Source organism: Falco punctatus (assembly GCF_963210335.1).
Source record: "Falco punctatus genome assembly, chromosome: 3".
In the NCBI taxonomy this organism is placed as follows: Eukaryota; Metazoa; Chordata; class Aves; order Falconiformes; family Falconidae; genus Falco; species Falco punctatus.
This window is the reverse complement of record NC_137582.1, coordinates 83,532,955-83,557,738: the sequence shown is the minus strand read 5'-3', so window position 1 is coordinate 83,557,738 and position 24,784 is coordinate 83,532,955. Positions and strand designations below refer to the sequence as shown.

General features: G+C 42.9%; 1 protein-coding gene and 1 long non-coding RNA gene across 2 annotated transcripts in view; one reads left to right on the top strand and one right to left on the bottom strand.

The window, feature by feature from the left end:
- Positions 1-12,321, bottom strand: part of ANKRD33B (ankyrin repeat domain 33B) — a 47,884-nt gene extending 35,563 nt beyond the window's left edge. The window contains exon 1 of the mRNA XM_080382056.1: positions 11,519-12,321. Within this exon, the coding sequence (XP_080238182.1) occupies positions 11,519-11,911 (393 nt within the window). The 5' untranslated portion in view covers positions 11,912-12,321. The remainder of the gene's footprint in view (positions 1-11,518) is intronic.
- A 711-nt stretch (positions 12,322-13,032) lies between these two features.
- On the top strand, positions 13,033-20,685 carry LOC308061718. Its single transcript, XR_013927331.1, has 2 exons — positions 13,033-15,838; positions 17,420-20,685. It is a non-coding gene; the product is annotated as an uncharacterized lncRNA (long non-coding RNA).
- The last annotated feature ends 4,099 nt before the right edge of the window (positions 20,686-24,784 follow it).

Sequence of the window (24,784 nt, the reverse complement as noted above, 5' to 3'; positions counted from 1 at the left end):
ATGTCTGCTCCTATGAACGGACTGAATATGTTCAGTTATCTGCCAATTTTCCGCTTCAGAAAACTAATAACAATGGCTTACGTGTAAGTCCCCCCATCTAGTAGGAACAGAAACAAAACTTCAGAACCCCCCGAGAGCCAGGTTCTGCGCTGTGGTGGCTGCTGGCAGCAAGCCTCGTCCCTCGGCAGCAGCGGCTGCTCTGCCTGCACACAGGCTGTCCCAAAGACGCAGCCTCACGTATCAAGGGGCAAAGGGGCAAAAGACCAAAAAAACCCACCCCTGCATACATGAGAGGATATTACAGGATCAGGCTCAAAACATTACACACCCAAAATTTGTGAAGCAACAAAAGCCCGACTGTGAGTCATTCCCCTTTTGCATCAGCTTGCTTTCAAATTGCTCCTTGTGGAATTTAATAGACATAATAGAAAACAATAGAACGGAAAAATGGGAACTATTTCCACATTGCGGGTTTTTCCCACAGTGGATACAATCTGAATTGCTAATTCACTGCCAGAGTTGCAACCACAGGCTCTGTGACAACCACCCTGTTCCTATACTTAACAATTTCTTATTGTGACACACTGGGTATGCTACAGGATTATATTTAGCCCATGCTGGAGTGTTTCTGGTTTTGTTTTTAAAGAAAGAACCCTTAGAAATAGGTAAATTCAAACCTATGTGGCATAACATTTTAAATAATTTAAAAGGGTAACCTTCTAAGAGAAACTTTATTTATGAAAACATTGAAGGTGACCTGTCTCCAATAAAGCCTGTGGGAGCTCTTCATTGCTTTCACATCCTCCAGAGATTTTCTTTCCTATTTAAAAAATCTACCAGCAATTTTTAGTAAGTGGCCTTTGTGCAACTCTACCTCAGTTACCAAAGTGAAACCTAATTCCATAGTGCAATGACAGACAATATAGGAAGAATATGCAGAAAAATTGTTACCAGGCAATATACTGTTTATATGAATTGCTCAATAACTACCCAGAACAGTATAACTTGTATAATCAAAGTATAAGAACTGGAAGAGGTACCAAAATTAATGACAAAAACACCCATTTGGGAAAAACTGGAGCATCATATTATCTATGTTATCCTACTTGAAAGCTATCTTGTCATGTCTGAAATAGGTATACAGCATGAGCAAATAGGTACTATACCAATTTTCGTATCAGCATAGTTAATGATTTCCAAAACTGCAAGACAATGAATCATGCTAGTTTGGGCACTTTGGATTGAAAAGCCTAAAAAAAATGACGAATTTAGAAAACCACTTGGGATTCAGGAAAACCCAGGCCAAGTGCTAGTGGTGCGGACATCATTGGTCCACTTCAGAGAGGCTGACTCTGAGTAGGGTGGACACAAGCTGAGCTGCACACGTGCTCTCTCACCAGAGACGGTTTCCTCCAGCAATGCATGCACAGCCCACGCTCATCTAGTGGGATTCTCTACAAGTAAAAGGCTGCTGATACTTTCTAAATCAATCTTTATTTCAAAATTAACAGTGAATTTTAGTTGATGATCACATATCACTTTTCTTTAGAGGAAGAAAAAAGTGCTTGAATGAAAAGTAATTTAAAACAAACCTGATGCACATTAAGCTTATGTGGCATCAAGCAACCAACACCTGTGAAGTCATACAAGAGTCACTACTCATCTCACTATCATTCTCCTCTGTGAAGACTAACTAATACCAACACATAAAAGCATTACAATAAATCATCTAATTTTTTTTGGTCTCTGTTACACAATAATCATTACCAAAATGTATAACAGGGCTTTGGGGTTTTTTATCTTTCAGTCTACCTCTTCTTGAGCAGTAGAACAAATTTTGAATGTAACATTACCTGCTGAAATGTCTGGATAGATCAAAACAGATATTTTGATTACTTGTACTCCAGGTTCAACACTTGTTAGTATTTATTTTCATAGTTTACACTATTCCCAAGCACACAGACAAGACTGTGTGACTGAAATGAATACGATGACAAGTGATTCCTCTGCCACATGCAAAAGTGAACATTAATACATATTTCAAACCCCTTTTTGAAATGCCCCACGAAAGTCAGTGGCAAGCCAGACTGAGTGAAAAACAAGCAAGTCTCACCTCTGAAAAGGGACTACCTGATGAGGGACCTTTCCATTTGGCAGCGCTGACTGTGGTCCTGCATGAGCCACAGCCCACATCACCACTTCCAGAACAAGCAGAACCAAAGGACGTGAAGGGAACCCAGAGTTAAGCTCTTGATGATGCTGAAAGATGCAACATTGGGGACCTGCTGTCCCTTGCAGCTGGCACCTGAATCCACTGCTGTCGTCATGGTTCTTAGCAGATAGTTCTGAACCCAGTCCCTGGGATGGGCACATTTTTATTTTTTTTTCTCAGGGACTCTGCCTCGAGACCTACAGCCTTGATAGATGAGGTACAGACGATGCCTTTCTGGTACTTATCCTGGAGCTGAAGAATTTGGGGGCTTTGGGGCCCACCTCCTTCCCCAGGGTACATGAAGCCTGGTAGCACATCCAGGCTACTGGAACTCAACAGGGCCCCGTTTTTCAGGGCAACCAGATGCTTCTTAGTGGTGCTATCAGTTTCAACTTCCATTTTCTTCCTGAGAAACACTATTGTCATGCACTTTGTTTCAGGTCAGGCATGAGGCCTGAAAAGTGATTTCTACACACTAATTCAAGCAGCACTTCTTAGCCAAAGGTTTGAAACACCCCTCAGGCCAAGCACTGGTGCTAGCTTAGACTCACAGAGAAGTGTACTGGGAACTAATTTTTTTTTCTGTATGTTAGAAATCTTAGACTTTGAGGAAGGGAAGGTAGAAGAAAACAGTGCCCAGAGATATTAATCACTTCCACTAGCATGTGTGTTGGTATGTCAGGTATCAGCAGAGTTGTTGGGATCAAAACAATGCAGGCGTTCTCCATACAGTCACACATTCTTTACATATGTTGATGCAAACTGAAACTGATTGAATGGCTCAAAAACGAATCCCTGAATATCACCACAAAACACCACAGAGCTACAGCTTATTTTAGTTTTGCTCTGATCATATTCTTTTTTTAAAAAAGACATCTGCTAATGAATACAGATAAAGCATGGAAAACCTAAAGCAGCAAGAACAGCAACTGAAGGCTTTGGGGATTGTGAACATCTGCGCAGTGGTGTCGTACTAATGGAAGATGCCCCTTACTTCTTAACTTCTGGTTCTGAATTTGCAACAGCTATGCTGCCCACATCCCTGACATGAAGTCTCTAAAATCACCCCTTTTAAACTTATTCACAGACAAAACAGTTTCTGAGCTCCAAGTTTTGCAAGTGGTTTTTGCTTAGGGATGAACTGTAAATACAACTGAAACCCAAGTGCAGAAGTCCCTGCCTTCTTCCCCTCTGGGAAGAAGTACTGAACACTTCTGACAGGTTTCAGGCCATGCAAACTCTGTCACAGACATGATTATATTCTGGAAAGAAGTAGCACACTCGGCCCTGCCTCTGAAGACTCTCTGTCCAAAGCTAGGACAGTTGGAGCACTCCTCTGTAACCACCAAGCCACACGGAAGCAAGCTGAAAACAACCCACTTCTCTAAGGCCACCCTGAAGCCACCCAGCAACGTCAACCAGTGGTTACTCCAGCAGCCCCTTACAGTAAGGAGAATTCCCAGATCTTTTTGGAGAGGTCCAGTTTTAAGGCACCTTTGATGCTACCAATGCTCTGTGCAAGACACCATTTTATGGAGCTGAAAAGCCAGAACTGCAGCACTTACATTTAGAGCAACAGTAGGGAGGCAAAGCAGAATCAGGAATAAAGTATTAAAAATAGTTCATTTCCTGCTATAAGAAGCTACAAGACTGCTGGGATAGACAGAATAAAAGGAAAAGTAAGTTGGATGTCACAGGATGCTTCTAGATTTTTCTTATCCTCTATCAGGCAGCAGCTAAAAACCTAAGTCTTCTGCATGGGAGTCTTCAGCTCCACCATAAGTGAGGTGGAGAGCAACGTCACTGCCTTTTTCCACCTCCTTTGATGCAGGATTTAAACCTGACTTTATTAAAGATAATTGCCCTTCTTTTTTTAAAGCTCCTTTCTCCCTCTTACGTTCTTTTAGACCTACTCTTTTTTGCAGCTTCAGCATCAAAAGGAACTCTTGTTGGAAGTTGCCTATTTACAATACTTATGATTACTTCCAAATAACTCTTCTAAAATACCAAGCTTCAAGAAAATCAATTTTATATAAATCTTGAACTTTGGAGAGCATTTTATGCCTCAATAAAATTTCAGGGAAAGGATCTTAGGAAGCTTTAAGGGAGAAAATTAGTGCCAATATTCCTTCTAAAGTAATTCCTCCACAAGAATATACATTTTCATTTCCTAATGGGATGAAGGAATTAGCAGTGTCACATTGTGGACTGTAAAATAAACCTCAGAGATTCTCCTGGAAAAATGCAGTAAGGCATCCTGAGGTCACATTTCTTAACTGTGTTACAGACATGTTCTATTAAAGACACCATTATAGATCTGTCATAATTATTGATGACAGATGTCCAGACAACCAGTCTTGTTAGACTATCATTAGATTTTAAATGCAGCTATATTTTATTACATCTGGAGTCAACCTGCGCTCATCTGGGTAACCAGGATTATTCCTGCATCTCTGAGGAGCTCTGCAACTGCACATACTTGATTTAAGACACTAAAGTGAAACACTGCTTAAGTTAGAACAAAAGATTGCTTTGACCTTTACTTCTGGGCTACCATCAGGCTAAACACATCCCTCCGGTTCCATACACTTTGCATTAAGCAATTTGTCAAAATTCGTCAAGGAAACTACTCTTCATCTGGTTTCTCTAAAAGCTGCATCACTTGAAACTAGATTTAACTTGTATTTAACCTTTCTCATGTTGATGAGAAATCTGTGTCTTCAAATCTGTATCTAACAAATTCAGTAAGAGTTGTATCTGTTAGCCAATGCTGCTTTTGACACTAAGTACAAATTCTGTCTCACTCGCCGTCAGCTGTATGGAGGATGCAGCAGGTCTGGTCACGCATTTCCAGTGGTCTGTTGCACACCTGCATTGCTATTCTTTGTGCCTAAGCACCCTTATGCTCCTTATTAATTGTTCTTTATTCCATATGAAGCATGTTCCGTGCATATACTTCTTCAGTTAAGTTATTTTAAAAGATATATTCTTGTGCCAGATTTACAAAGGCATTTATCACCTAACACTTCAGATGAATGCAGACAAGGGCAGGCAGGCAGCTAACCTGCCCACGCTCTGCTGACAACGCCTCCAAGTGCCCATCTGCATCAATCTGGTCCACGCTCTGCTTAGCTCACTGAATTCCCTCTTAGCCAACTGACTTCGTATTTTCCATGCTCTATCTGCTCCTCTCTGCTGGCTTCCCTTGAGTCGTAATTGCAGTATTTGAAGGGTTCCCGGTTTGTTTTGAGCAGCTTCTGTATTTTGACATCTACTATTCCTCGCCTTGCCTTGCTCGTTCACTTCCTTTTTAAACGCATACATATTTCCAGGGACTTTTTTTTAGTGCATTTGGCTGTTTCTGTACTTTTTCGAAAGATTTAAATTAGATTACTTTTGCCATTAGGGTCTTCTAAAAACTATTTCCACCCTAAAAAATCCTCTTTCGTGGTTTAGTGTCAGGATGTTGAGTTTCAATACAATCTTTCTCATGAGAATACCTTGTATGAGAGAATATGAGCGAACTGAAACTGCCTATGAAAACACAAAAAGTGTTCTCAGCACTGTAGCAGATGACATTTTTCGAATTCTTTTTCTGACATGGGATGACTTATGCTATGTGCTGTGACAACTGAAAAGCAATATGTGACAGGGAGATCTTTATCCCTCGCCACAAAATGCTGCGCTCCTCATTTTTTATTTTTACAAGTTATCCTTGTGAAGATAACAAAAATAATAAAAACAGGTTAATGGAGTGTCACACAGGCTCTGGCACTTTTTGTGATACATGACTTTTTAGAAAAGCATTATCCAGCACAATGCTCCCTCACTCGGGAAGTGGGATTCTGAACCACTGGCTCCCTGTCCTTCTCAGCTAGTCACAATTTTAGGAGCACAGCCCTTTGGCAAAGACAAATTCAGGTGTCAGCTCCATGGAGGATTCACTGTGCATCTCTCTGCGAAAAACTCTGAAGGGTAATGCTTCCTAAACTAGCTGCCTTGCCTGAAGCAGCCTCGCTGTGGTGGTACGGTGCCGGTGGGCTACTTTGCCTTGATGAGAAGCGCTGCCGCACAGGGCAGGGAGACCGGTGTGACATGTCTGATGCCTCAGACATTGTCATGGGTCCAACAAGGAGACTGGGTGAGCGATGCCATTCTGAGACGTGCTGTTACAGCCAGCAACACACAAACCCTAGCTGCACTCAGAGAAGCATCTCCACCTGATTCAGGGGGTCACTTCGTGATGCTCTCCAACACATGTTGTCCACTTCAGGAGGTATGAGCTGTGCCCAAATGATAAGTAGCATGTGACCAGTCTCTGCAAACTCTCTCAAAAGTCAGCCAGCGGGAGGCTTTTTGGCAGAGGAGGAAGGGACAGCAATTAGAGCACGAGCATTACATGGACATCTGACTCATCCTCTGGAGAAACCCACTCCTCTCTTCTGAGGGGAGGAGAGCAGAGAAACCACCTTCCTTGTTTATGTACGACACCATGTGAACCTCCTGCTGGGAGCTTCTCTCCTGCTCCTACTTCTCTGGGCTTACTTCCCTGGTTGGCACAACCCTATGTTCTCACAAGCTTTTCAAGTAGATTTCTATCCAGAACATCACTACCTTCTTTGTGTTTATTCAGTAACAGCAACTTCCAGGCCAACATTGCCCTCCAGGCTTGTATTGCCTACAACAATAAACTGTTTAACAGCAAATTGGTTCCTAGTTATCTATGGGACCGGGTGAAAGACTCATTGAACAATGACATAAAAAATGAAAAGCTGAAAAAGACAACAGAATATTATCGCACATATATCAACTCTAAAATACAGAGTTACCGGATACCTACTAATATAGACTATACCACAGGGATGGTTTACACAAAACCTTTCTGAAGATGAGCTGCAGTGATTATTTCAATCTGGAAAGAGAACGTTCTTTGCCTTCTTCTCTCTCTCCACCACCACCACCCCCAACCCACCCACCCCACCCCCATTCCTTATTGCTTTCTCTATTGTCATGGCAAGTTTCTAAATTTGCTTGCATTCTGCAGCTAGATAACACCAGATTTTGGAACTCTGTCTTTCTGAGTATATATAAACCTGGTCACCAGGCAAAATTTAATATTAAGTGAAGTTAAACTTATGAGATGCAAATCTCTGACATTCTGGAAATGTGCCTAGTAAGGAGGCAAAACCATTCCTCACATCACATGGTGAAAAGCAGCATCATTATCCAGATGACACTCTGGCCTCTGTCAGGTCAGGAGATTTCACGGGAGCCATGATACTATTTTTTCAGATCTCTGTTTGCAAATCCGTCTTTGCTGCCACCATAAGGCAGGTAAATACATTAACATTAATGAATGAGAGGCTGCCCTGCATGATCTACAATTAATATATTATATGCTGTCATCGTTCTCTTCCAAATATTTCAGCCAGACTTTTGGGACTAGGTACACAGACAGCAGTGCAAAGGAAGATGCAGGGAACAACCCTTTGGGGATGCTATGCAGATGATGATATATAAACTGCTGTTGTCTCAACAGTAATGAAAACAAGCCAGGGAAGGTACCGATCTTCAGGCTACATGTGGTCACTAATAAATCAGATGTTATGGAGTCTGGTTTACTGCAAGAAAGTGAATTTAATAAAAGCCTGGGCCTGGCAGGAGGTTTTGCAGCTCACAAAGAGAGCATGAGAAATATATGCTTCTGCAGAAACCCCACGAAAAGCCACTATCCAGCCTTGGCAAATTGACTCAAAAATGAGAATTTATGTGTTTCAATAAAAAGGATAGAGGAAAATAAGTAAGGTTACCTCTGGATCTTAGCATTTTCAGAAAGGATTTTTTCTGAATCTTAAATTTATACATTTATACTTTAAGGACTAGGTAAAAATTTTAGAACAAAGCAATGGCAAAACTCCAGCTGTTTGCACCCAAGTTCATTTAAAGGATTTAACCATTAGGAAGTTTCTTCTTCATGCTATGTTTTGCGAGTCAGGTTTAATAACTTTCAGAATCAATATATGATATTGTTTCACTACCATAACCTGTCACATGCTTTGTCTATTTTGAAAAAAAATAATTTTCAAATTGTGAAAATGACACTGTACTGTACATACTTAACAGAGGTTATATCAGATCAGGATTGTGAAAATAGTTAATATACTCAGCTGGACAGCCCTCCCTTCACTGTCCCACTTCTCAGAAAGCAAGTTACTCTTCCTTCTCTCTCCTACCTCACAGAAAAGAAACAAACAAACAAACAAAAAGCTTTCCAAGAAATGCATGCAAGATAGCATTGTAAACAAACATTATCCCACTAAAAGAGGATGCTGGAAAAAATCTCACTAGCACAAATTGTGTATGTAATTTGTTCAGTTACTTTTTGGCAGTAAGATTAAGTTTTGTTTATGGGTGACACCCAATGCCTTTGTAAGACGTAATTCAAGAGCTACAAAAAATCCACAGAAAGGGCAATAAAAGACCTGAGCAAAACTTCCCTTTTGTCAGGTGAAGTTCCTTTTCCTTGGCAAAATAATGCAAATTTGCCCTGATGTCTCCTATGGGGGCATCAGGACTGCAGTCACACCTGAAGTTTCAGCATCCCCCAGCAAAAAGGTTTCTCCCACCCCATTCACACCTGTCTCAAAAAGACAGACGGTCCTGCCCTATACCGCTGTGATCAGGGCACTTCTGTGAGCGAAGCAGAGAGAGAAACTGAACTTGTCTCCCACATCATGAGGCTTCCACAAGTTGCTGAATTCCAGAAGTTCTTTTACTTTGTTTTCATAAAAAATCCAGAAAACAGAATTTGATGTCAAAGTTTAATTTCAGGTCAAATGACTATTTCCTAAGTACAGGGGGAAAAAAATAGCTATTTAGAAGTATGAACAAGTAAGAGGAACTTTCAGTTTGTATTCAAGCTACAATTTTGTTTCTTTTCTGGGAAGCTAAAGAGATAAAGAAGACTAACTTCTTTTCGGGAAGTGAGATGGTGAATGGAGGGCTGTCCAGCCCGGTGAATTCACTGTTTTCACAACGCTGATCTGATCACCTCTGCAGAAGGAGCTACTGTGGGATGAGGGGTGATGCCTACACCAAACTTTTTTACACCCCTTGACCCACCTCTGCAGAACCCCAGCCCTGAGACGGGGGATGCCTGCAGCTTCACAGCCAGGGCATACCCTCTGCTGGGTGGGGAGGCTATCCTTTCAGAAGGGACAGCTGCGGGGCACCCACTCTTTTATGCCACACATATGGTGGGGCCAAACCTCCCCTACCATCACACACTCGAGAGACACAGAGTCAATGGGCCTCAGCAGAGGCGAGTGTCCACACAGTGTCGAGGCTAGTTTTGGGCTCCAGCTGAGGTCTAAACCTCATATACAGGATAAATGTATCTGCAGGACCTTCAAAATCTCCGGTAATGTGCATTTGGATCTGACATATTACCGTCTAAAGAGTATAACTGCACCCTATATTGGCCTCGGCAGAGAAGTTGATTTAAAATATTTCTACCCTATGCTACTCATTCCCACCCCTGTGCCATAGGTTGCTGCCCCCTCAGATGTGTTAATACAACTTTTTGTATTTGTATCTTTTGCAGAAATTTACAGTAAATCAGATCCCTAAAAATCTGTGTTAAAAACAGTCCTTTGAAGGCGAAGTAAAGGTATTTGTAGGAAAATACCTACAAGCACATACATCTAAGACACAAGAAAAGCCCCTCTCCAAACAGCACCAAACCCAAATTATTGTATAATTTTCAATGCAAAGACCACTTATGTTGCCACAACATGCAAGTCACTTCCCCAATCAAAACAATGCAGGCTTTCTTTCAAAACATTCCTGTCACGGTGTTACCATGTATTATTGTTTCAATATAATCACCACGGAGAGATTGCTGACCAGCCTTAGTTCTATAATGTCATGCCAAGATGTAAAGTGTGGTCTAAAACTTGCAGTCACTCAGGAGACAGTATGGTAGCTGAGGAGACTGTTCTATAGGAAACTAATGAAACAGTTATGGACAGTCCATATACGGGAAGCCAAGTGAGGTTCACTGTTCGGTCAGCTGTAACTATAGGGTCGACTGTTGTTTGAGACCCCCTAGAAGACTCTAAAATACCTGTAAGGAGCACGTATGATGCTTAATTAACATAGTACCACCTATTGAATGAATATGTAGGATTATCCCGAGAAACGTAATGCATAAACATATGTGTGGTCTGTATAATCCGACATGAATGAAACATACAGCATGCACGTTGGGTGGAACAATCCCCCGTGCATCCAGCGCTGCAAGAAGGAATGCCTGCTTCTTGATGCTACATTGGCGTTAAGGAGGTTTCTTTATTCCTGATTTCAGCGACAACAGACTAGTTGCAGAAAAATGTTCGGAGATCGTTTATGCAAACTACAAGTAAAAGTTTCTTAGTTTTAATATAAATTGTAATAATAGTAGTGGGAGGAGTTGCTGTTGCTAACCTGCAACATTGGTGCTCAGATGTCGCAGTTACGCATTACCCAGGAAATCTTTCCTAAGTTTTCACCTTCTGATTTGATGAACCCTTCTGTCCCTGAAATAAGCTAAGTAACAGGCAAAGCTGAACCGCAAATCTTGCACTGACAAAAAAACCCCAAAATAGTTCACTAGAAACAAAACAAATAGCAGAAGATCTCCGAAAGGTCTCATTTTAGCACAGGAATACCCCAGCCCTTCTTGGCATTCTAGGACCTGGGAGCAAACTCACATTTTTTGGGGAACTAAAGACAAAACCCAACCAAACAAAAAAACAAAAAAACAAAACAAAAAAAAAAAGGAGGGGGGTGGGAACCCCAAACCCACAAAATTTGATCAGTTGCTGAAATTCTCAGGGTGTGAGTCCTGCAGGGGTTGCCCCCCCCCCCCCCCCCCCCCCCCCCAGCAGAGGACGGCTCAGCCCGGCTGCGCACAACCGCTACTAGCGATGCCGCTCGCTCTCCCCAATAGACTGCAGGAAGACAAGACCCAACTCAAAACTGACGGCGGGAAAACGGGAATCTCGGCCTTTCCCTGCTCCCACACACCGGCCCCTTCCCTCGCCAGAGGCGGAAGGCGGCGTCCAGCAGGGCGAAGCTTCAGGCGCTCGCCGCTGCCTGGGGTCCCGTCCCCCACGGGGCTGCAGACCGGCACCCGCGCCCCAAACGAAGGCGGTCTCACCCGATCCCCGCCCCCTCCTGCCCCCGCTCAGCCCGCCGCGGGGGCAGGGTGCTCTCCCCTCCGCGGCGGGGGTGATGCCCGCGGTCCCGGGGGCGGGGGGCGCTCACCCGGCGGTTGCAGTCAGTCTCCCGCACCTCCTCTTCCTCGGGGCCTTGGCGGATGAGCGCCTTGAGCACGACGGCGTTGTTGGTGCAGCAGGCTCGGAAGAGGCTGAGCGCCTCGGGGCTGTCGTGCTCCCCCTGCTCCAGGGACCAGCGGTCCTCCTCGTCCTCCAGCCCCCCCGGCGGGTAGAAGGAGTCGTCCGAGGCGATGCTGCAGGTGTCGGGCAGCTCGGAAAAGTCCTCGTACTCCTCGCAGTCTTCATCCTCCTCCTCCTCCTCCTCGTCCAACCCCTCGGCGGTAGCCCCCGCCGCCCCCTGCTCGGGGCTGCTCTCTGCGCCGGGCACCTCCGCCGCCGGCGCCGGGCAGACCTGCTCCCCGGCCCCCGACAGCAGCACCATGGCGGCGCCGGGGCGCGGGAGCTCCCCCCCGCCCCGAGGGGTGCCCGGCCCCGCGGCCAGCGGCTCCGCCGAGCCGGCCTCGCCTGCCGGCCGCGGGGCACCGCCCGGGGGGGCACTCACGGCGGCCGGCGCACCCGGCAGCCCCCCGCTGCCCCGCGGCTCTTCCTCGCGCAGCCCCGCGGCGGGCAAAGGGTCCCCCCGCCGCCCCTCACGCAAGTGTCAGGCGCCGCCCGCGGGTCGTCCCGCAGCAGCCCGGCGGCCGGCCGCCCCCGGGCCGGGGCATGCTGCCGCGGGGATGCCCCGGGGGCCGGGCCGGGCCCGCTGAGCGGCCGAGCGGCGGCGGTAAGCGGGGAGAGGCTGCCGGCAGGCAGGGCAGGTCTGGGGAGCGGAGGCAGTTGGCGAACTCCTGGCTCGTAATCCGCTCAGCATCTCTTTGCGGAGATCGGGGCTCGGGCTTAGCGCGCTGACATCAGGGGCGCGGTGTAGGAGCGGGCTGGGGAGGCGGGTAGCGGGCAGCTGCCGCGGCTGCTCCTTGCGCGCCGCGCAACCCCGCTGCAGCCGGCGGGTGGGCACCCCGAGATCCGGGGCACCCCCGGCCCAGCCCGTGCTCTGCGCCCCGGCGGTGGACGCGCTCCCGTGAGGCGCTGGCCCGCTGCGGGGGCAGGGGCGGCCGGACAGGGGCTGCCTCCGCTCCAAGGGCACGAACCGTGGGGTCCCGAAAGCCGCGACCAGGGCGGTGGGTGCGAAACTTCTCAGGAATACAACTCGCCTGTGTAGAGTTCGTCTTTTGAAACAAATATTGAAACTACGGAAAATGATCATACGGCATTTCTGTGCTTCAAAGGAGAGCTTTAAAGCAAGTAACTCATTAAATCACATAACACGTAACGTATGCCTGACAGTTTCCTGACTGCAGACATGTCAGGGACATACTTTTTATGGAAGGCATTTAGGGATTAGGTTGGGAGGAATAATGCATGCATAAATTGAGTTCCTGCTTTGTCACAGTTCCTCTAAAATCTCTTTTCCCTTTCAAATACCATGGATTAGCACTGTTCTCTGGCATGGAAACAGCAGGGGAAAGCCCTTCGGACAACAAAACGAGATATTTATTTTGATGATACCATCAAAAGAAGGTATGAATAAAAAGTAAAACGTGACTGTGAGTAAAGGGGCCCAAGTAGTAGGCATTTGCAGTCCTTGATGAAACAACCTGTGGACCACATGTCACAGGTGACACAAAGCCCAGTGGCCCCTTGCTGATCCCTAACCACTGGCGTTAGCCCAGTGCCTACCCAGAGGATAACTGCAATCAGAATTAGCAATAAATAGCTCCCTGATTGATTGCCAAGAAGCTAAACTGGGAAGAAAGGAGATTAAACTATTCTCTCGCCTCCAGATACCTCTGAGATCATAGCTAATGTATATTACCAGCCATGATCACGCTGCCTGTCTCCTGTAATTTCTTTGTATAAAGAAAGGCCCTTACTCTTATTCCAGTGCTGCTGTATGTGTCTGTTCCCAAATCAAATCCTTCCAAGCTGGCTTTACCTGCAGCATTACAGCTCTGTAGGATTAACTTTTTGCTCTTACTGCCTATCCATTTCTTAAGTATTTGCATTCACAGAGTTTAAGGGCTACATTCAGTTAACTTTTTGTTTTCTGCTGTTAGCATGGCCAACGATCTGCTCCACAGAATGTTATTTCTTAGAGCAGCACTTGTATTTTGGAAGAACTTAATTTTTGTTTGAGACCCTGCAGCTGGCAGGGAGAATTTGCATTGTTCTCAGACAGAACTCATCGTGAAAGCTCAGGAAGACTTTTGGCTTTAGCAACTTTAAATAGCAGAAAAATAAAAAACCTAATTCTAACTACAGGGGAACAAAATTTTTTGGGGGTGAAGATTTAGCTCATCTGTAAGAACTGGTTAATCAAATGTGCTTGCTTTGTTCCTGTCTTATAAAATAATTTCACAAGAATAAATATTTACTTTACTTACCACATTGGTTAAAAAAAAAAAATGAAATATGTTAGCAAAGATGCAGGCACCAGAAAATTTGAATAGAAAAAAAGCCCAACTACCAAAAACCCAAAACCCCAACCCTGAAAAACCCCAGGTCTAACTAGAGGGAAAGAACAGTTATTTCAATACAGGAAAAGAAGTTTGATTCAAAGAATTCATTCTTGCTCCCCTTATGTTCAGAGTTTACCTTATCAGCTTATTAATGGAGGAGAAATGAATCTATTCAGTCCTGCTGTAGTGGTTCTGTGTTGACCTCAGAGATGAAATTTTTTTTCTCTTGCTTGAGCCTGACGCTTTCATCCTTTCTCTCAAAGGATAGTGCTGTATTGCTTGAGCTTTCAAAGCAAGGTGTCAGGCTAATACAGACCAGACACTGTGTTTCCCATTGAATATTTCACTTCTACAGCTGCTGTTGAGACCTAGTTCAAACCATTTAATCTCCGGGCAGATTGACAATAAGCTACCACAGAAAGGTACAGCTAATTGGACATAAACCGTTACATGGTTCCTTAAGATGCTGCTGCAGCCATTTACCTTGTCAGCATAGCAGCTCCCGCCAAGGCTGGTCTGCTTGGGCACGGTTATAGATTTGAAACAGATCATGCCTGGTTTCTCAGTTCTTTCAGTGATCCAGCTTGTATGTGGCAAACAGGGTTTCTTATCACTTGTGCTTCAGTGTGTATATCAAAATAAAATAATGTGAAGAAAGGCCATAGGTGAAGTCTGCAAATGCTTTCAAGTTATCAAAAAGAGTCATTTTCATGGTATTTTTAAGAGGACAGCCTCAAGCCTTTCACATAGAAGAGATACCTGTTAGCATCATTGAAGTTAAATACTGGTATTTATAAACTTTGTAATAAAAGCAAAGAAATAAACATTATCATCTTAAAGCAAATAGCCTAGAATTATTAGTCATTATCATAATCAGTATCTCATAAAAATTTATTGCTGGGAATTAACAAGGCAGCAAATTAAAATATCCAGAGCAGACCCTACTGTCTCCCTGTGCAGACAAAGCTTCCCTTGAAGGAATAGATTTTTGGAATGACTATAGCATCAGGTGGCCCCAGCTCACCTCATTAAGGTTTGTAAACCATTCAATTTATAAACAATTCTGAGATGAGATTTAATGAGATTCATGTGCAATAGTAAAATTAGTATGAAGATTCAGTCGTGTGTTTGTTTTGTGTCTTTTTCACATTCAGTAATTTAACCTTAGGAAAAAAAAATCACAAGACACTGAAAGTTATTGCCGGTATTCTTAAAAATTAAATCTAGCCAGAACAAAAGCATTGGTTTCCCTAATTAAAAAAAAAAAAATCATTTTGGTTGCTTACACTGTTTAGATTAACAAGAAGCCTGTTTAAGTTTTATTTTTACCCATCTGATACCTATGCACTCACTTTTGAAATTCTAAGGTTATTCCTCTCTTCCTTAGTTTATCTGCCTGTAAAAATCCACCAGACAAGAATCTGAGACTTAACTAAGGCATTTACATTGGTAGGGCATTTATGCTGCTTATGCACCTTCCTGGTGCGTTCATAGAAACTGGCAACTTAAGTGGTTTCAGTGATTCAAGGGTTTTATAAATTCTCGGTTACACATCAGATAGGTTTTTCTGCAGCCATTTGGCTCCTTGCCCATAGGTTTGTGCTGGGAGCACGTGAAAGGATGGAGCCGCGTGCCATTACCTGGCAGTGCCAGCAGTCGTAGCTGTTAAACATAAGAGCAGTCTCGCTTATTTTCTTTCTCTGTTGAATGGCTTGCAAAAGGTCATTTTTTGAGATGCATAGATGTTTCAGTGGATGCTGGATCTCTCTTTCACAGAACTTCCACCAGAGCCACCAAAGGAAGTATTCAGAGCACAAGGAAACCTCCCTCAAGCAATCTGCCCTTCTTCACAGGTGGGAGAGGAGTGGAAACCTCCAAAAAGCCCATAGGGGAACGAGTTTGGTGGTGTGACCTAAGCCAGAACCACTCCAACACTAACCTGGTCCATGCCCAGGGTCACAACAGGTGGTCTGTGGAGGAAATGTGGGCACTGAGGGATACAAGGTGCTAAAAGGGATTGGGTATTGCTTTTTACTGACAGCATCTTTTGAATTTTTGGAAACAGACTGATAGCAATTTGCACTTTCAGCATTACTGCCCCCAAGCCTTGCATTGGTCCCCAAAACAGAGTGGTTGCAGCTTCAAAAACTGGCTGCTTTACATCAGTCTCAATACAGTATTTAGGTAATAATGTAAGCAAACTCATTTCTGGAACTGCTGAGTTCTTGGCAGGGCTGGCAGACTAATAAATCCAACCCCATATTTATTATGCCAAATAATGTACTTTTGATTTGGATGCTTTACTGGGGCCGTGGCAGGACTGTGAACAGGCTAGCTCTTGTGAGGTGTAGAAGTGCAATTAACCTAGTCAAAAGACATCAGGTGATGTACTGTATTTATGCTTTACTGTTGACAAGTTACGTGAGAAGAAGACATTCAAGGTAAAGATCAAGTTGAAGAGATCACTTTCCTGTCAATTAGAAAGAGCTAAAGAGACCCAGCATGTGTTTTCATATTTACCCAACGAGGGGGTGGGGGTGGCATTTACAAATGAACAAAATGAATAGATTCAGCAGAACTTGCTAAGACCACCCCAATTTTAATTCCCTTTGGAAGGAGCAGGGTTGGATCCTCGGTTTTCCTAAGCTTTAGCCAAGATTTGCTGTGAAATCCTGGTTGATCTAAGAAGTAACATCTGTTAAGGAGCTATGGGTGGGAGTTGCAATATGTTTCCTAGAAACCAAAGGCTTAAGCTGAATGATGACTGGAGCTAGAGAATAAGAAATATTAGCAATCATCTTGCTAAATGTTAGTGTTTTCTCAGTTGCTGGTAGTTTCCAGCTGGAGCTTAGTCGAATTAATCATTGTTTAAAGGATCTGTAATACCAGCCCATTGGTGTCTCTATGCAGTTAATACAGCAAAGTTACATAAGCATAAAAATTTGATACTAGTTCATTTAATTTCATTTACTAGCTATGACTGAAAATAATTGGTGTTCTGCTTTTAATATGAACCTGTATTTTGTTTCTACTGAGTATCTAAAGCACAGCCTATTCGGGAAGCAGGTTATTTCCTCAAGGCACAGTGTCGGATCTAGCTAATCTTGGCTCAGCTTGTAGTCAAACCTTGCAAGCCCTGCCAATGCCGAGCTCCCTGAGGATAGCAGTGATTAGTAGCAGGTAGGTTTCTCAGGGTAAATTTGCTAGTTCTGAGTAGGTAGGGCAGTTCCCTGACAGCGAGGAGCACCTGGAAGGTGTCCACCTCTGTGCTGGTTGGTGGGGCCCAGCTCCACTGGGGGAAGTTTGGAAGCCATTTAATTAACTTTTTTTGGATAATTTCCTCAGGACTGTAAAGAACAACTGTTGTAGCATTGGTAAGGTACATCAGGTATGCTAATGTTCTGCTTTTATGTGTTGGTTTGGTATTTTTGAAGGTGGTGCGTAGAAGGCTGACAGTGAAGAAGCAAATGCAAGTGAAGGGGGGAGAGAGGAAAGAGTCTGAGTCCCCGCAGAGCTGCTCTTTTCAAATATATGCTACTGTAGACTATGTTGATGGTGCAGATCCTTGAGGCTTCTCAATAATTCTCCAGCATGGAACTTCTGTTTTCATATTTCTCTTTGTCTCTGTCTTAGGGAATCTCTTGGGAGAAAACTGATGACAATAAATTGTCATTGTTCAGATGTTGCTTTATTAAAATACTGATGGAAAACAGAAGTTTGCAAAAAATCTTTGTCTGGGGCTCTGCCATCTCTGAAGAATGGATTACAGAAATCTCTACCTCAAAATGCTTCTTTTTTCTTTTTACTTTCCATACTATTTCTTAAAATGCTACACATGCACATAATAATGTGCAAACATTCGTTGTTTGAAATGTCAATGTTTGTCTTTGTCATTGGACGAAGGCTAACAAAGATTGAGAGTAGGAGAGCAAAATCATTTCTTAAATGAGAAGTTTAATTTTCTTTTCCTGTATCTTGATACCTTTTACCAAAAGAACACAATACTAGAAATTAACACGTATAAAAAAGATCAGGGAAAAATCCCATATACATTCCATACTATGTATGGATATTACATAATACACATACATTACAATTGTAATTATTGGATCATGAGGGGGTTTTTACTGGATTAGCACACATGGGAATTTATTTGTGAACTGTTATTTTAATTTTGAACTCCACTGTAGCAGAGGACTCCCCACATACATGTGCAAAAATATGTCACTTGGTCATCCAAGATAAATAAGTAACGTTATCTTTATACCAAAATCTTTTGTTCTTCCCTGAAGGGATATCTTTCCACAGACAGGCAATAAATCATGCATTTGCTTCACATTTTCCTAAAATTCTTCCTCTTCCTTTATTGTCAAATTATGCAACCAAAAAAAGGTTGGTTTGATACTGATATGAACAAGCTTGCTGATGCTATTCCATATGGAGAAAGCGTGTAGCACGTCTACTCTTGCACTTCTGAAGCTTTAGATCGGTTGACTTCTACAGATCTCCTGCACCACTGTGGGAACTTCAAGCCTTTCCATCCCTGAGGTTTTGCTCTTGAATGGCAATAATAGTACATCCCTCTACTACTGGCATGTTTGGGACCTAAGGGCATTACAGTTTTATGGTGGTTCAGACAGAGTTTCACTTCAAGACATGGAAGCAGTGCAGATACATGTCCAGCTGTCCTTTCTGTTGCCCTGCATCAGTAAGCTGCAAAGAAGTCAGTGCTGAATCCATCCTAATTCTAATTTTTCTGGCAAACCCCAGAGAAAGCCTCAATATGTGACCCAGTTCCTATTTCTGAAATACTACATTTTTAATCCTCTTTCTATTTCAGTTTTGTCTGGTTCAAACTGGGGGCTGGACACTGCTATCTAATGCAATCCCATACTAGAGGAACATTAATACAAAAGCAGAAACCGAAATGATTTTACAAAGTAAAAGAAATTAAAGAGAATATATATAAAAGTTTTGCTGCCATAATTTATTTGGTTATAGCACCTCATTTTATTAACTGCCCTTCTGGGAGAATTTGGAGTGCTTTAGAATTTAACTTGCATCAAGTGACGTGGTTCAGCAAAGTCTTTCAGTTTATGTTGTAAAGGTGAATACCGTGCTCATTTTATAGGTGCTAAAATTGAATTAGAGACTATTCAAATGCAGCAGAGCATTGTGTAATATAACATCAAACATACAGATGCCTTATTCTGGCGCTACTGAAATGCTTTGAATGACTTATGGTTTAAATGGCTTCTCCAAATCTGTATAGCCAGGCAGATGCAGAATGGAGTATAGCTCCTTACTGAGGCTGTTAGAGAAATCCATCTGAACATACATGGTGTATCTGAAGGGCTACAAGTGGTCATCTTGGAACTACTTCTTTTTTCAGAACATAACAAATGCTGGCATGCAAATATTATAAATGCCACTTGATGACAAACACAGTTATTATATTCAGTATATTGGATTTTTCTCTGACTGTTTCTTCTACATTCTTAAATATAAACAGGACACTGAGAAACAACGTGGTCTCTGGCAAGGTCACATGTATACAAGACCGCTTCGTTGCTTCAGTACAGGTTTTCAGAGTCTGCATTTGTTTCCTCATACAGCATCAAAATAGTAACACCCTGTATTTGGAAATATGATTCTTTGTATGTGCAATGAATCATGCTCAGAGGATTTCTCCTTTTTCCTCTCCCACCTCTTCCTCAGATAATTGGTCTTTCTAGTGTTAACTCGTGTTTCACCACAATATGCAATCATGCAATTAACTAGAGGCTTGTATTGGAAGACAAATATGCTTAAATATGCTGGAAAGGCTTTGTGTAGGTATTTAAGTGATTTAGAGAATTAGTGCCCTGATAATGAAGTGTGTCATTTGCAAACGTTTTAGAAACTCATAGAATAACTGTGTGGCTATTATTATTTTCATATTGTGCACATTATCTATTAGGTTTCCTTGTCTCTAATAGGATCATACTCATTTTCATCTTTGCAGAAATGCAATGCTGTTCAAGGAGATTATTTATTTAATGTTTTCCTGAAGTAATTTAAATTGCCATACTGCCAGAATAAATAGATGCTCATCTCACCCAATGGTTCCCTTGTTTCTTGGAGTTTGCACAACACAGTTTTCACAAATTGCAAACAACATGGGACTTATCCCAAGAGATTCTCAAGGCAAAGCAAATTATCTGTAAAACATACCTCTTCAGAAATCATACCTCCCATGTGATCTCTATTTAAGCAGCTTTAAATATCTTACTCACTCTGTTGAATCTCTTTTTATCAGAATTCTTCCACTTAAGAAAATATATTTCCATTAATTTGCTACAGAAGAAGTTAGAGGGGTAAGTCAGTAGATAACACTGATTATACTTTTGTGGTAAATTATATGCGGTTCCATTGGTTTCAGTTCTGTTACTATGCATACTCCTTTGTATGAATATGTGTATTAGAATGAAGAGCTGCTGCTATTCAAAGCATATTATGCCATAAAGGGCGTGTATGGAGGCTCTTTCTGACCCTCTTTACAGAGCTAGTTAATAAGTAATACCAAATGCAGAATGCAGTATCTCCTTGCTGCACTGTTCTCATTGCCTGTATTTCCTTTGCAACTCCAAATAAAGTCTGTTACTGACTCAGTAAAGGAGACAGATGCTTCCATGTGGTTGTATTTTCTTTGGAAACATCCTATGAGCCTCGTGTGTTTTCCTTTTGATTGCTTCTGTTGTATCCAGCAACAAGAAAATCCTTAACTTCCTCTGTAAGGCAGCAGCATCAAGGGATGACATTGCCATAGTCAAACTGCTTCAGAAGCAGCAATTAATAATCTGAAGACACTGAGGTAGGTAAATATTGTTATCTCTGCTTTTCAGTCGGTGAAACTGAAATAAAGAGGTCAAGGTCAACGTCTTCCAATTTAAAATCTATGATTGGACTTCAACAGCTTAATTAGCGACATGAATTGCAAACTTCTGAAACCTACAAAATCAAAAGAACTGCCCATTCTTGGGAATCCTGGCAATCTGAACACTTATTTGTACACCAGGAGTGTTGTAACCAATGTTAGACATTCTTGCTTTAATGATTTAGGGCAATGTTAGGTCACGGTCAAAGATATCCTGAATGTCTTTAGGTTTTGGAATTTTGTCTTATGTTCAGCAGTAGATATATGCATTTACATTACCCTCCTCTATTTATTTCCACTTCTGTAGTACCAAGATCTTAGGAGGAAATTTTCCTTAAACATCTCACTTGCTCTTAAATTCCATTTAGATTTCTTTGGTTTCCTTCACTATGGTCTGTCTCGCGCTGATGAAGGACTTTGCATGCTACGTGAAGGAACATGTATCATCTACTCTGTGGGTGGTTGTTGAAAAGATGAAAACATGTACTGTCCTGATGAAGCGAGAAGAGGGAAGAAAGAGCATCTTGGTTTCCCAGAGTAGGGAAGGGCCAGGGCCAGACAGCGCAGCTCTCCAGAAGAGAGTTTGTGCTCTGTTCTTCTCTGCATCCACACAGTCCTGTTTGAAAAGGAATCCAGAGTATGGTGATGGCAAGCAGTGATGCAGATGAGGAGCCGTATGACTGGTGTCTGCTCTTCACTTATGGGTAATTTGTTAACGAAGTGCTGAGGAGGTGACACCCCAAATGTATTGCATGAATGCATGGATTTTGTAGAACTCTTAAAAGCTGGGGGAGGTTAACTTAAAAACATGAATGTTTTGGATGGATCGGTCCTTTCAGTCCTCTCCTCACATTGCAGTGTGTAGCCAAAGCAGAGGTTTTCCCATTTTCATCAGACATGACACAGAAAACATAGTTATCCCGCCTAACTTAGTAATCAGCAGTGGAAGAAGACAGGTGCTTCCTTTACCTTAGCTCTGCATTGGCATGACCTGGCTCCTCCTCGTGCTGTATATTTTTTTTTTTAAATTTATATATATATATAAAAAGATATAATATATAATATATAAAATATAATGCTGTATATTTATCTTTTCCCCTGGCAGAGGAGTGAGAGTCAATTCGGGTAACACCTTGCTGTTGCCTGGAGGTGGCATGTCCTGCCTGGAGGCACTGAGCATCCTGGCTGTGTTCTGCCCCACACTGGCCAGTCAATAAGGGGGAACACAAGGTGGGGGCTGCTGCTGAGACAGATGTTAACTCTCCCACTGGAAGCCTGGAGACAGTCTGGGAGAGGTACATGCTTTGCCTTAATTGCGAACAGTTTGTTGTATTACTCGTAAAAGTTTCATTACACCAGTTAGCATATTAGCGTTACAAGCAACATCATGAAGCATAATAGGTACAAGGGCTTGGTGTGAATTAATTGATCTGGAAAAAATGCTATTTCAGAATGCAAACAGCAAAAATAAACCTTGACGTTTCCTAGAAATTTCCAGAAGGGATTTTATTTACAAAATAGTAAGAGAGAATTGAGAACTTGCTAGCAAGCCGATCTAATTTTTTTGTTGATTGGTTTATAAAAATGGCATCTTGCTTATCACCTAGTAATGAGATTTACCAGCAGGGATTTTTATATTGAGCTGTGTTTGATTGCAAACTCTGCTGAAAGTGTTGTTTTGGGAATAATAGGATACAACATATTTAAAGAAGACAGACTGTTGCTAATTTTAGTTGTAAAGGTAAGTATTTTCAAATAAGGTTTCTGAGAGAGGGAAAACCATTGTAGGTATAACAGAACTGCTCAGCACTACTGTAGGGTTTTGCATTATGCTGTGCTGTATGGTGGGCTCTAAAGTTAAACCACAAAAGAGAAGGTTTTGCCATTCAAAAATAATGACATGGCCTTAAACTTAAAAACACTTTTCCTGTACCTCTCTTTCATTCTCAGCTAAATATCTTTTCCAAAGCTGAAAAAAAAATAGAGATCTAACATCTACTTTTACAAATTTGCCTTTTGCTTACCCATATTAAACCTAACTCTGGAACTGTGCTGCCTGTGTTAGAAACAAAAGCATCCCGTGTTTCTGTAAAAAAAAAAGGCGGGGGGGGGGGGGGGGGGGGGGGGGGGGGCGTTAGAATCATGGCTGTGAAAGATAACAAAATGCACTTTAAATAGCAAAGATATAATTGTCATTTAAATGAGGACTTGCTACAGCAATCTTGGTGAGATTCGATTGTTTTTATGTCTGCGAGGCATTGCTTTCTGTGGAGACAATCCTTTGCTGGTGCCATCAGGACAACTTCTGTAGCAAGATGCAACGGTGTAAAACGGGTAGTCTTGGATTATGGGTATATCTTGGAGCATATCATGTTTTTAGCATCACTGGTGTTATACCACACGAGGCATTCCTAAATATTTGACAAGTGCAATCAGAAGGCTCCTGACATTCACAAAGTGAGCAGACTGAGCGAGCTTTCCAGGTGATTTCACAGCCAGGAGAGTGTGGAGCATGGCCAGCAAAGTCCCTCTGGGTATGGCGAAGAAGGCTGGAGGGTTGGCCTGGATGAGGGGGACTGAGAGGAGACAAACATGCTATGCACTAGAGGGGACAGCCATGTCACCTGGCTGGCCTATGAGCAGGTTACATCCTCCTCTCCTGAAGTGACAGCAGTAGCTCTTTACTGGAATTCAGGGTTCCTTCTAGTGTTCTTCACCCCAGGTGGGTTTTCCTCCGCCTAGTAAACACCACAGCAGGTAAGACAAATGCATTAATAATACTGTAAAACACTTTAAAATCACGAGAGACACAAAGCTGAGGGCTGGGAGAGCCAAGTTCAATTCACGCCTAATTTCCCATTTAGATGTTTTGGAACGAGTCATTTTGGGCTGTGTGTGCCTAGCGTGCCCGCGCCACTGCTGTAATAGTGCTGTCTCTGTGTGGTGGTGTGTCAGCTCAGCACAGATGCTGCGAACCCCCGCTAGTGAAACTCCTGGCTTCCTGCAACGGGTGGATTCGCTTCCTCCAGGGGTGGAGGAAGACTGGGTGGGATGGGGCTGAGTAAGAAGACCTCAACAGCCCAGCTCAAAACCACACCAGGCAGGGGCTACTCGGCAAGGTACACCTGCCCTGTCAGCAGGGATCTGAGAGAAAATGAATTTTAACCATTCATTAAGTCAATAGTTATATGCTTTTTAAATTACAGTATTTGAGCTAATTAGAAATACGGAGCAGGGGCACATTCCTTTTGTGGTGTTCCTCTGGTCTCGTTGGGAAGTAAGGCATGGTGCCAGCAAAGGTTCCTCATTCCTCTGGAGAGCATGAGGAGAACTGCCTTCTGCATGTCAATGCTAATACTGTGCCCAAGCAGGAGACACTGAAATAGGGATTACTTCCCAGGTCCATGTGGCCAGGGGGGCTGCTGACACAGCTGGAGGGCTACAATGGAGGTTTTAGCAAAGGCTGGTACTGAAAGACACATTAATGGCCTTTGTAAAGCTTTGAGATCTACTGGGAGTAATGTTTGAGAACAAGATACACACTGGTGACAAAACTCTCTGTGAATAATAGGAATAGGCCATGGTCCTGTGTAACAAACTGCCTCGATTTCCAGCAGAATCTCATGACATCCCAGTTTTTGCTGGAAGTCAAAGCTCCTGAAATCACCTGCTTATCTGGAAATTACATTTCTAAACTAGAAAGGGGAGTAAAAGGAATAATAAGTCTGCTATTTTAAATACCTGATGATTTTGAAGATAATCTGGTGATTTATGTTGCTAAGTATGGCATCTTTGAAAGCTTGAGCATGTCAGTCCTTGAAATCTGTGAATCCACTGTGTACGTTTCCCACAAAACAATGCACAGGTTGGGAGTAGCCCCCAA